The sequence below is a fragment of the Argiope bruennichi genome, chromosome X1, assembly GCF_947563725.1.
Source record: "Argiope bruennichi chromosome X1, qqArgBrue1.1, whole genome shotgun sequence".
NCBI lineage: Eukaryota > Metazoa > Arthropoda > Arachnida > Araneae > Araneidae > Argiope > Argiope bruennichi.
Genome location: NC_079162.1, coordinates 13,797,213 through 13,809,654, shown reverse-complemented (window position 1 = coordinate 13,809,654; position 12,442 = coordinate 13,797,213). Strand labels below are relative to the sequence as shown.

The window sequence follows — 12,442 nt, the reverse complement described above, 5'->3', positions numbered from 1 at the left end:
GTACTTAAAATTATTTTCAAGTTACAAGTGCTTACCTGTTAAGTATTTTGTAAATAAAGCGAACGAATAAAACCGGAAGATTGACATAATGATTTCCACTTTGGCTGGAACTGGTCTTCAAGGTCAGATATTTGGCGCGCATTTCTTGTCGTCACCGCCAACTTTGCTTCATTTAGTTCGCAACCGTTATTATCATCATTCGTACTTTTTTATTCCCGTCTTTTTACCAGCTGATATTTTTGATACTGTTAATCACATTGTAGTTATTAGTTTCGATTGTTGAATATTTATTCTAGTCATCCTTTCTATTCATTTCTAAAATATCTGAAAAAGTGTTATCAAATCGTTGATAAAGTTTCGCATCCTACAGGTATTTCGCAAAGAACTGTTTTCCGCTTGAAAATAAAGGCATCCAGTCATTTAAGTACCCTTGGAAATGACCCCTATAATGACTTTACATTATCCTGTATTCGACGAAAAATCCATGCATTTTTTCGTGGAAATGAGATCCCAACATTGGATAAAGTTTTAAAAGGTGTGCACAATGATAAAGATATCTTTTCGAAAATCATTAGCTGAGCACTGCTTTACAGAATATTTAAAGATTTGGGTTTTTGAAAAACGGTGAAACGAAATGAAATAATTTTAAAGATTTATTAAAATAACGTATCAATAATATTGAACAAAATAATGAAAATAAAGAAAGAATTAATTCTATGATTTAAAATGGTAATATAATAAAGTTAATAAATAATTACTATTTGGCGAAGAATTTACGAGATAAAGTTTCGCCAGTGATCTGTAAAGTAACCCAGTTCCCCTGACAACGACTGCTATTCGGCATGTGTAGAATATACAGAGTATGGCACACGAGTGCGATCATTTCCTCGTATCTTGAATATACATACAGGGAAAACACAGAGAATTTATTTTCCATATTTCAGTGGCAACCCTGTATATATTTAATCAGTATGTGGAATTATTATGTAGCTTTTCAAGAGAAGAGACATGTTTTCATGGTTTTTTTTTTTTTTTTTTTTTTTTTTTTGTCAAAAATATAACTATTGTAATATTTATCTGCCATATTGCAGTAATATTTACAGACAAATATAAAATACAGGTAAAACTATTTTTCGTAAATGCCTGATGTTTCTAAGACATGTTCACTTAGAATGATACCTCAAAGAAAATTGTTCAAAACATTTTAGCGTTATCTATGTTAAAACCGAATGTTTTTATATACAGAACAAGGGAAGAGAAAATGGAAAAAACTCTTCAACAGCGCATGAAATTGGAAAAAGAAAAGCTGAGTAAATTAAGATCTGGAACACGAAAAAAAGACTGTACCAATTCCAACAAAGAAGCAACTCCAAGAGCTATGCATAAAATTGTTGCAGAGAATGAAACTCTCGGAGAAACCTCTAATTCTACAAAAGTAATGAATATTTTTAAATTATTTTCTTTATAGTTAAAGAAAAAGTTAGTATTTAAGTACATTAGAATATATTGTATCCTTTGATGATTTCCAACGTTCATAAGCAAGATAAATGTTATTTCTCTAAATCTATGTATTTTAAAACGACTTTATAAAAAATAGGATAGGGTCCTACGATCCTTAAAGATTTTTGAAAACTCTTTGAATATTATTTTAGTGTATTCGAACCCCCAGAAAAGTACTTAATTTTTCTTCGAGTCCTTGAAAGATTAGTGAAATTTTTAAATAGTAAATCTAAACGCATTTTTCGATGACCGGTACACTCGGAAACATTACTATTTTAACGTTTTTTACCAATAGTTTTTTTTTAATTTAAATTTTATTTTCACCATTTTTTTCTGAGGATTGTTATACCATCTGAAATCGTTATATATATATATATATATATATATATATATATATATATATATATATATATATATATATATATATATATATAATATGATGTTTTAAAATCTAATTTAAACTTAATTAATTTCCTAATTTTTAGCTTAATTTAGCCCATATTAACTTCATTCTATAATGTTCTTTCCTGATCCAATTCCACCTTTTTTTAAAAAATTTAATTAATGCAACGGAAGCTCTGTAAAATTGCTGACATCGACACATTCCCACACTCAGAGTGAAGAGACAAAAAATCATCTAGCTAAGACATTCTTTTAAAAGATCCCTATTCCTTACCAAAATCGATACGTGTAGAGAAATTCCAATCAAAATCTCACAGAATATAATCACGAGGATAACATTTTCATTAGCTTTTCCTCTTTTCGTTCTTGTGTCGTTCTGTGTTAATGTGCTCGTCGCTTCTGCTTGTACATAAATCATGCCTTCCGAGATGGAATAAAAGCGAAGTGTAAGTGTCCTCTCTTTGTCTTCGACCACGATTACGATTACACGCGCATGCGCACACACACACACACGTTTCTTTTGACGAAGGTGAATTTTTTAAGAAATTATGCAGATATCAATTTTAAAAAATATTTTTTTTGGGGGGGGGGGGAAGGTCAATTTCTTCTGTTTAACACATTTTGAAATGGAAGCATAAAAATCCTTCCAATTTGAGAAAAAAAAAAAAAAAAAAAAAATATTTATATTTTTCCAAAATTTAAAAAAAAAAAAAATCTGGTATAATTAAGCTATTTTAACATTCGATTGGATTCTTTAAAATCTATATCTTTCCAATTTATTTTTTTCCTCTCGGATTAATAGCAGACTAATAATCAGGCATGTTTTAAAGAGCAATTCAACAATTTAAAACAGTAAAATGGTCATGTTTTTCCCCCTATTTTCACTCTTTTTATAACAAGTTGGCTGAAATTTTGGTTGATATGCCAGAAATATTAATCTCAATCTTTTCTCTATGTAATGTGAATCAATGAGAAAGAGGGCTTTACCACAGACGGAGGGATTTTTCAACAGGTCTATTAGATGGAGATATTACACCTTAGATGCAGAACTAAAATGGTTTTTGGCATGGGGAGTGAGTTATTATCTGAACAGCTCTTGTAAGGTTACATTTATATGTGGCATTGTTCCATACATTCAGAGTGCTCTATTTAAAAACCTGGTTAAACATAATGTTTATATGTCTAATACGTAATGAACATTCAACCCATCATTAAAACAAGACAAATAAGTTACTGTTTCTGTTTTGGAATGAAAAGACAAGAAGTTGAAACATGATATATGGCTTCAGCTTTAAAGGGCCATTACACAACCCAAGATATTTTACTAGGCTTTCATGTTCTATGAAAAAAATGGATTTGAGAGAGATTTTATATATATTGATCATCCATCAATAAATTTGAAATGTTTGACACATTAAATGATGAAGTTCAAAAAAAATTTTCAGCTTGTTTAATAAATGTAATTAGCTGAAGCTTGCATGGAAATTTTAATCTATTTATCTAATATTTATTATTTATTCGAATGTTCTCCAGAAAGAAAAGATTATTCTTACATATACAAAGATTATAAAGAAGATTATTAAAATTTTAAAAGAATGGGAAACTTCCTAAAAAATTTTTGGAGAACCAAGTATCTAGAAAATGCAGCTATTGTTGAACTAGCAATCGAGATGAGGAAGAATTTGGCATTACACTTCGAACAGGGCAATTAAATACATCAAAGTCTAAATGAAAGAAACACGTCAGACAAAGGTTGTTCTCACCTTTGACTAAAAATATCCAATCATTTTTTACAATCTTTTATACAAACTATCCATTTTTAGCTCAGAATCAGAAAAAAAAATAAAAAAAATCACCGAGTTTTTGAAAATTATACGTGACATGAAAATTGATGTTCTTGAAGACCTTAAAACTGTTTGTTAAAACTAGTTTTATATCTAAAAGATAGACTTTAATTGCCTCTCTGAGTACTTCATTACATTCTCATTTAGCATAATTTCTGCCAATTTAATTTTCAAACATCCATGATTTGTTATGTTATTTAACCATATTTATTTCATGAATCCAAAACTCAAAATTTTGTTTCTTATTTTAAATGTTTTTATAAATTGAACGACAAAAAACTAAATATGGAAATATTTATATTTAATGTGTGGTGCCATTTATAAAAATCTGGCTCATATATATATATATATATATAATTTTTCGAGCAAAGTCTTGGCCGAAGATAGAGAAGAAACTTTTGTAAATTAAAAGTTCACATCTATTCCATCCCGGGAGGCATGATTTATGTACAAGAAGCGACGATGGACTAGCGTCCGTTCCCCAGCGATACAAGAGCAGAAGAGCGTAAAGGAGGGAGAAATTATTTATACCTGGTCTTATATACCATGAGATTCCTATAGGGATTTCTCAACACATGTCGACCCAGGTAAAGGAATCATAGGGATATTTTAAAAAGAATTCGCTTGGCTGACAGTTTTTTATTCCTTCACTCGGAGCGTGGAAACCGCTGACTAAAGTATTTTTACAGAGCTTTCTGCTGCATTAATTAAATAGAAAAAAGTGGAATGGGATCAGGGTATAAGAGAATATTTTAGAATGAAGTTGATATAGGCTAAATTAAACTGAAAGTTAAGAAATTAATTAAGTTTAAAAATATCAATACATATATATTATTTGTGTACAAAATTGGAAAATGTTAATAGTAATGTAATTTTTTTGTAGAGCAAAGAAAAAGAAAAGCATACTTCTGTAAAGAAACTGCAGATGAATGCAAAAAAAACTGGCACTTCTGTTTTGAAAAGCAATGAGAAGACTCCAATTAAGAAAAATCCAAAGTAATTAATTTACTTTTTGTTTCGGCTCACATTTTTAAAGCACATAATTTCATTGCTGGCATTATTACATGTAATTTCTAATATATTGAATCATGATGATGTTTAGAATGTAGTATTTTATTGATTAGTTGAACTTTTTTTAAACCATCAAAACTTCTTCTGTAATGTTGCTTTCTGTTGAGGATAAATTGGTTATTTTTTTCCTTGTTCTGATTTGTTTTTTGTGAAATATTCCTTATGTTTATGTATTCATGTTGCTAGATAATCTAGTATTAAAATAAATTTCACTATTAATATTTCTTTAGTATTTGGTACATATGATACCTAGTTTAAAAAGGCAACAGCTCAAAAGATTGATTGATTTAAGATTCATTCTTAAAATGACCTTGTATAAAGCAGCAAAACTTCATAAACTAATTTATACTAGATAAGAAACCCGAACTTGAAAAAGAATCCAAGGCACCTGCACAAATAATAATAATAATAAATAAATTAAATTAAAAAAAATATTTTGAAAGAGCAGAAAAATTTCTAGGCCCGGTGGTGTAGTGGTAGCGCTTGGCAATCCCAACGCACAGGTCCGAGGTTCGATCCTCGGGCTAAGCAAGGTCGACTCGGCCTTTCATCCCTTCAGTGGGTCAATAAACTGACGACCAAGCATATTTGGGAACTAAACACTGGGGGTTCCGCGCTAGGCTGACCACTTAACCGGGACATATGCCTTGCACCCCAGAGCCCTCGGTCAAGAAAGCAGATATGGGCTCTGTAGGCCTTTGCCCACATGGGCTGTCGTGCCACTGAGTTTAGTTTAGTTTAGAAAAATTTCTACAAGGTAATTCTACTTTCATCGGTATTTCTAGATTTAGTGGTGACTTACAAGCATTGAAACATTGGCAAAATACATATTGAACTGTCGCCAAAAATTGTAATCGACAGTATTTCACCCCCCTCCCCCCAGATGCAACCCATCAAATTTACCAGTTTGTGTACTCCATCGGCTTTTGAATCAACCGGCAATAAACTATAGTGATGCTCAGTTCAAGAGAAATTTTTCAGTATGCAATACATTACCAAAATGGGGATTCATTTACAAAAGATATTTTTAGAACACAATACGTACATTGATCAGTTGATTTCGATTTCCTGTTTGCCTTCAACCTATAGTTCTGCCAGGTGTAAGATCAAATGTTTTAACTAAGGGAAGTAGATTTATTTAACTTTATAAGATATGGTAAAATTATGACATTTAACATGTCTTTCATAAATTAATATATAATAAAGGCAATATGAGTGGTTCATCCCATTCCCTGGTTAAATAATTTTATATCTCCTGAGATTTTACACCTAATACGTGCCTTGTCTAGCTTACAAATTGAAACCACCTAGTGCTTAGTGAAAGCTCATCTCTCAGTTTACAGGTGAAAGGAAAACCCAGAAACCTCTTTTTACGAGGATTTTGATGAAAAAGCAGGATTTTTTTTCTCCAAAAAATTGGAAAATTAGATGTACAATTTCACTTGAATGCCCGTGGAGTCACTATTCTTGTTATCTCGTGTTTGTAATCAAATACTTTTTGTGAAATGATTGATTAAGTCAGAAATAGATTAATTCAATATGGGGAATGAAATTTTTTTCCCTAGTACATCTGTTGTATCAACCCACAAGGAAAGGTAAAATTTTTCTTGTGCAATATTTGTGCCATCCATAAATAAAATGTTTAAGTATTTTTTCAGCTAATTGGTTGCTCAAGTCGTGCATATCAGTAACTTCCGTGATGTAAACCTCTTACTCCATAAATCCCAATTAAAGAAGTACTCTGGAATTAGATCTGGCGATCGAGATAGCCAAAGGATTGGTTCTATTCAGCCAACCCATAATAGATACTGCCCAGTCCTGAATGACATATGAAGAATGTGCAGAAGCTCTGCAAAATTATTTGCTCTGGTTAGGGTGTAGCAATGATATCACATAACTTTGCACATGATGATCTAGAAATACAATATATTGTGCTTTTCACAGGTTCCTGCAACGCATGTGGATCTATTAGGTGATTGCTGATCACTCCAAGCTAAATATTGGGTCATTGGTTTGGCTTTTGTTTTCACAAGTGGGATGCAGGTAGTTTGTAAGACATCCGCATTTATCAATATCCATCTATATATGGAGAGTCATGGAATTGCGCGAGTTTCATTTAAACACCATTGCTTCATTTGCCAAACATCGGTTTCCGTTATGGAGTAGTATGCTCTTCATTCTCTCAAAGAGCAACAATATGCTTTCTTTAATCTCATTTGGAACTTGATTGAATAGATAAGTTTTTGGTAAATTTGAGCTAGTATAGTGTTTGGGATGTTCTTAGCAAAAGATTTGGGCTACAATTCAATTTTCGTTTTACCAGCATTTTTATGCTTGTAACGTGCCATGAAATCAAGATATTCTAATGAAAAATAATGTTACTTTGTATGTTTTTTCCTTTCTAATTTTTTTTTAAATCTCTCAGAAACTACATAAAATTTTTTTAAAGGTTTCACGCTTTCTCTATTATAAAAAGGTTAGAGATGGTATAGGGTGTTTTATGTTCCATCCAGGTTTTCTGTCACCCTCTTTCATGTGGCGGATTAGGTCGAAATCCCTCTATGTAGTTAATGACTACTTTTTTTAAAAATTGGATTGTCAGTATGTTCTGATGGGGGGGGGGGAAATTAGCAAATTTTCTCTATTAGTAAAGATGTCCATAAATAACTTTCATTGGTATGTAAAGAATATTTTCAGTTGTTTAAGGCCAACATCAATGAATACATACACTTAATGATATTTGTATAATTATATATTTAGATTTTTAGTGCAATGGTTATGAACTAATGTTTTCTTTAAATTTTGATATGCTTGTTATTTCAATGTTCTTTATGACATAAATATTTGATAGTTCTAATGGCATTTCCTATCTTGATGTATTTTTTTAAGATTGAAGTTGGAGACAGATTCATATTTTGTGTAAAATTTTTATTCTATTGGTTTTTATGTTATTCTGTCAGATTGAAAATATGTGTGTAGAAAATATAATTAAAATTCTCTCAAAAAATTGGTCTAACTTTAGATTTTGGTATGCCCCCCCCCCTTTTTTTTTTCTTTATAGAGTGACATCTTCTGATGGATTTTTTAAAAAAGAAATATAAATCTAAAAATGTACTTGTAATAACCTGGTTTGTTCAGGAAAATAGAATTTATTTGGAATATATCCAATTAATATCAGAAATGACTAGATCAAGCTTGTTTTTATATACTTAATATATATCTGAACATGGGATACATCCCTGCTAGCATTTGTTATTCCATGTATTACAAATTTACTACAGCTTTTCGCTCATTTTTTAACATAACAGGACTTTTATAAATGTGAACTTTATTTGAGGACTTATTTTAACTTTTTACTGTTTTTAGACATGAAACAGAAAAGATGATGAATGTTACCTACATTGCCACCGAACAACCTACAAGTAATAAAGTGAGTCTGTTTATTTTACTAATCCCAGCTCAGATGCAGATTTCAAGATATTGTGGCCAATTAAGTTTTACATTCTTTAGAATTTTAACTTAATCAACATGTTAATAACTCATTTTACCTTTTTTTATTTTTATTTTACTAACTTTTCGGAAATAATTTTTTTTTATATGTGGACTATTGGAAAAATGACTAAATTAATAAAATTCTAGAAATATTAACTGTAATTATTAATTAATGCTCCCCTTATAAATAAAAGCAATTAATTATTATGATAAATAGTAAGGAAATACTAAGGTTAAGATAAATATAACAATTCAAATTATCATTTTACCAGATCTTTCAGGTGGAATGCTGCATAACCAGTTAAATGAAAATTAATATTTGTATATATTATTAAGTAATTATATTTTGATTTATTTCATAAAGGTAAATAAGTCAGTGTAAGCACACATTGTAGTCCTAATATTTTTTACCAATTTATTTGGCAACTTAACTAATAATATTTCTTTATTGCTCTGTCACTCCTTTCAACTCAGCAGCTTTGTAATAGAGCTGTGTAGATTTTCGGTATATCGAAAACGGTGAGTATTTTAGAAATCAATTTTTTGATAACAATTTTTGAAAAATCGATCTATCGATATCACGGACCAAGATAAATTGTAATCCAATGAGTCAATGCGCACAATTGATTTCTGCTTTCACTGCTTTTCAGATATTTACTCTAAATTTAACATTGGTACATTTTACAACTGTTCGCAGAGTTTTTACAGTTGTATGCTATACTGTCGCACTGTCCTTCTAAAATCCCTTTGAATTTAATAATCCTTTAAAGAACCAACTCGAAATGAAAACATGAAATGATAAACTATAATCAGAATTTATATACATGTTTTTTTTATTATTATTATTCAGATGCAATTATTTCACTTTATGTAAAGTTTAGTGCAACAAAATAGTTTGCACCAGTAAACTGCACCAACTCACAATTCTCACTAATGAAATCAAAATTCAATAAGTTAGTGGTCGGAAGCTTATTGTAAAATTCTGCCCAAATTATGTCAAGCATTTAAAATGACATTTATACGGATTTCATTTTTATTTTTAAGTTCGTAAAATTAGTTGAATCAATCAAAAATTTTTCTTTTTATAGTATTTATTGCTCATTGAAAGATTTAATTGCATATAATCCATGCATATAATCATATTATTATAAAATAAATTTCAAACATATTCAGCAAATATCATTACACTTTTTTGTACTAAATTTAGTTCTTTTATTCTTTCTTCTTTTATTTAAATATTTACCATATTCTACAAATTTTAATATCCATATTTTAAAAAATTTAAATTATATTATTTTTATTATTTGAAATCATTTATTCAAATGCTTTTGGGTAGACAATATTTTTTATTTTTCCGTCTTCAGCAAAAACAAATAAGTTTCTTGGTTGTCCGACTCGTGAGTATTCAACATACAACTGGCGATACATTGTCTTACTGCAATACGGTGCATTAGCGCATAAAATACGAACAATCATTCATTTTTATATATTAGATAAATTAATTGTACTATGCGTATAAACATCGCGCTAGTGCAAGTAATAAGTTATCAGTTTCATCGAAATCGAATCAACGGTATGACAGCGCATAAGTTATAAATCAACAAAAATTCATTTTTATATATTAAATGAAGATTATTTTAACGACATATCGGTTCACCAATCATTTGATTATTAAATAAATTTTGATGCTCATTAATCTTGATCAAACTTTCAAAATTTATCGAATTTTTGATAGAGGTCGACCATTTGATTTGAAAATTAATTCTATGAGAATAATTCTGGTAATATATACCGATTGGAATTCTGGGGCACCGCTCTGGATACACTTCAAGAAGGGCTATATATGTTGTTACATTGATAGACTTTTAATTCTTGAGATTATATATGAGTGAAATATGTGTTTTGATGTACAGATATTTTTCTTTTTCACTTTTTAATGAATCTGCTTTTTTATAGTACTGCCTTTATTGTTTAAAAAATATGTCGTTTTCTGTACTTTTTACCTCTAAAAATATTATTTATTTCGATTTCATGTATATTTTTCATCAAATTACATTGTTTTATATGTATGTTAAAAATTATTTTTAGCAGCAGATCTGTTTAACTGTCATTTGATCTGTATCTAAATTTTGATGCTCTATCATGATCAAACGTTTGATGTTTAGCGAACCTTCGATATTTATCGTATTTCCAAAACCTATTCAACTTTCGATAGTTACGGAATTTTTGATATTGACCGAATATTCATACTGTCGAGAATAAGTCTGATAATATCTTCCATTTGGATTTGAAGGCATCGCTTTGGCTGCACTTCGGGAAGTGTTACGTTCATAGATTGATTATTGGATTATCGTCGATTTGTTCATGGATTGATTGATTATTTGGATTTATTTCGGATTGAGTATGTGTTAGTATGTTTATATTTTTTTATCCATAGTTTCATATACTTTTAATGTATTTCCGAAATATCTTTGTCAGAATTTCATACTTCTAAAAATATTGTTTCATAATACAGTACACTCCCGAATATCTGGCCTAATGTAGCGGAAGGACAGTCCGGATAACAAAAAAGCCGGATTTCTAAGAACTTTTCCCACTAATACCAGAAGACTAAGTTTTTATACTAAAACTCGCTATTATAATACGTATTTTGTCATTTCTTATTGAGAGCTAACCTTCCCCCCTTTATCTCAAGCTTCGTAAAATGTGAACCCGGCCACTACTCGGTGAAACATAAAGCAATTACTGGTAACATGTAGAATTAAAATACAACGCTCTGTACTGGTTGTTTTTTATACTGCACTGCAAAAATTTATTTGAGAAAAAGTAAGTTAACGGTTATAAACTATTCACGTTTTAACAATGAATTCTGTACACTTCACTGTGGTATGCTTAAAAAACACTAAGCATTCCTCAAGAACAATTTACGAATCCTGTACGTACTGTGCTGTTATAATCAGGAATAGCGGCAACAGTTGAGGACCGTTACACACTGATGGAACAATGAACGAACAGAACGCTGCTCTTTTCCTGTTACAACTTGTATTTTTCACTAGACACGTAGGAGGATCGTAGCAGACGCCTGCTTCCAATGTCTTGGAAATGTTGCTAATGTAATGTTTTGTCTTTCTCAATTGATTAAGATAAACAAAACTAGGCCGAATACTCGGGAGTGTACTGTATATTGTTTGTTAATATATTTAACTCTACATTTATGATAAAGATTATTTTTAGTGATAGATCGGTTTACCTGTCATTTGATAACTTATTTTGTTATTTTTCGAATTTAATCAAGCGTTCAGTGCTGAGCGAAATTTCAAGGTCATATAAGATGGCAAGAAGATGATCCTGGCATCTTTTCCTTTTGGTAGCATGACATTGTGTTTGGTTCTATGCTGATAAAATATGAAATGTCAATGAGAATATGCAGTGGAGAATGATTAATGTCTTTTCTTAGACTGAATTCAAATTGTATGATTAAATAATATTTTGTATGTCTTCTGCACTCTTCACAATTTTAAAATATTTTCCCTTTCAAACATTCAGTCTTTTGAATGGTTTAAAAAAATGTCCCCATTTAAATTATTTAACACCCCATTAAATGAATGATATTTTACAATATTTTATCTTTTCTAGGGGGCTACAACCCCTGCTCACTTTCGCTTGCCAACCCTGATGTTGTCCGATACTATACTCGATGCTCGTCCATTTCAGTTAGCAAGTTTTTAAATTTCACTGGCTAATCGTTCAATGTTGAAAACTTAATCTTTCCATTATAACAGTATACGTTCACCGATCGGACTACTTCTGATTCAAAACTCAGAGCCCCACAATGAGAATATTCTTTGCTCATATCTCCAATATCTAAATATTATTTTATTTTTTCATGATCCATCACCACGTAGCAGCTTCACCATCAGCTTTTCCTTCCAGATTGGCCGATTCTTGCTCGGTCTTCGCATTCCCCCTCCCTTCATCTGATATTACCGAGCGCTCTATTATTATTTAAATTCAATACAAGGCTAACACTTGTATTGCGTACTCGAATCTCGAAAAAGGTAATCGAAATCGGAATGCTATTCGTTAGTGTTGTCACAAATAGTGTTCAAAAAGTAGAATTAACAAATGATATC

General features: G+C 30.4%; 1 protein-coding gene across 1 annotated transcript in view; it reads left to right on the top strand.

Annotated features, from left to right (window-relative positions):
• The window catches only part of LOC129959065 (inner centromere protein A-like), a 48,297-nt gene that overhangs the window by 20,141 nt on the left and 15,714 nt on the right, over positions 1-12,442 (top strand). The window contains exons 5-7 of the mRNA XM_056071861.1: positions 1,246-1,435; positions 4,630-4,742; positions 8,184-8,247. Of these exons, the coding sequence (XP_055927836.1) occupies positions 1,246-1,435; positions 4,630-4,742; positions 8,184-8,247 (367 nt within the window). The remainder of the gene's footprint in view (positions 1-1,245; positions 1,436-4,629; positions 4,743-8,183; positions 8,248-12,442) is intronic.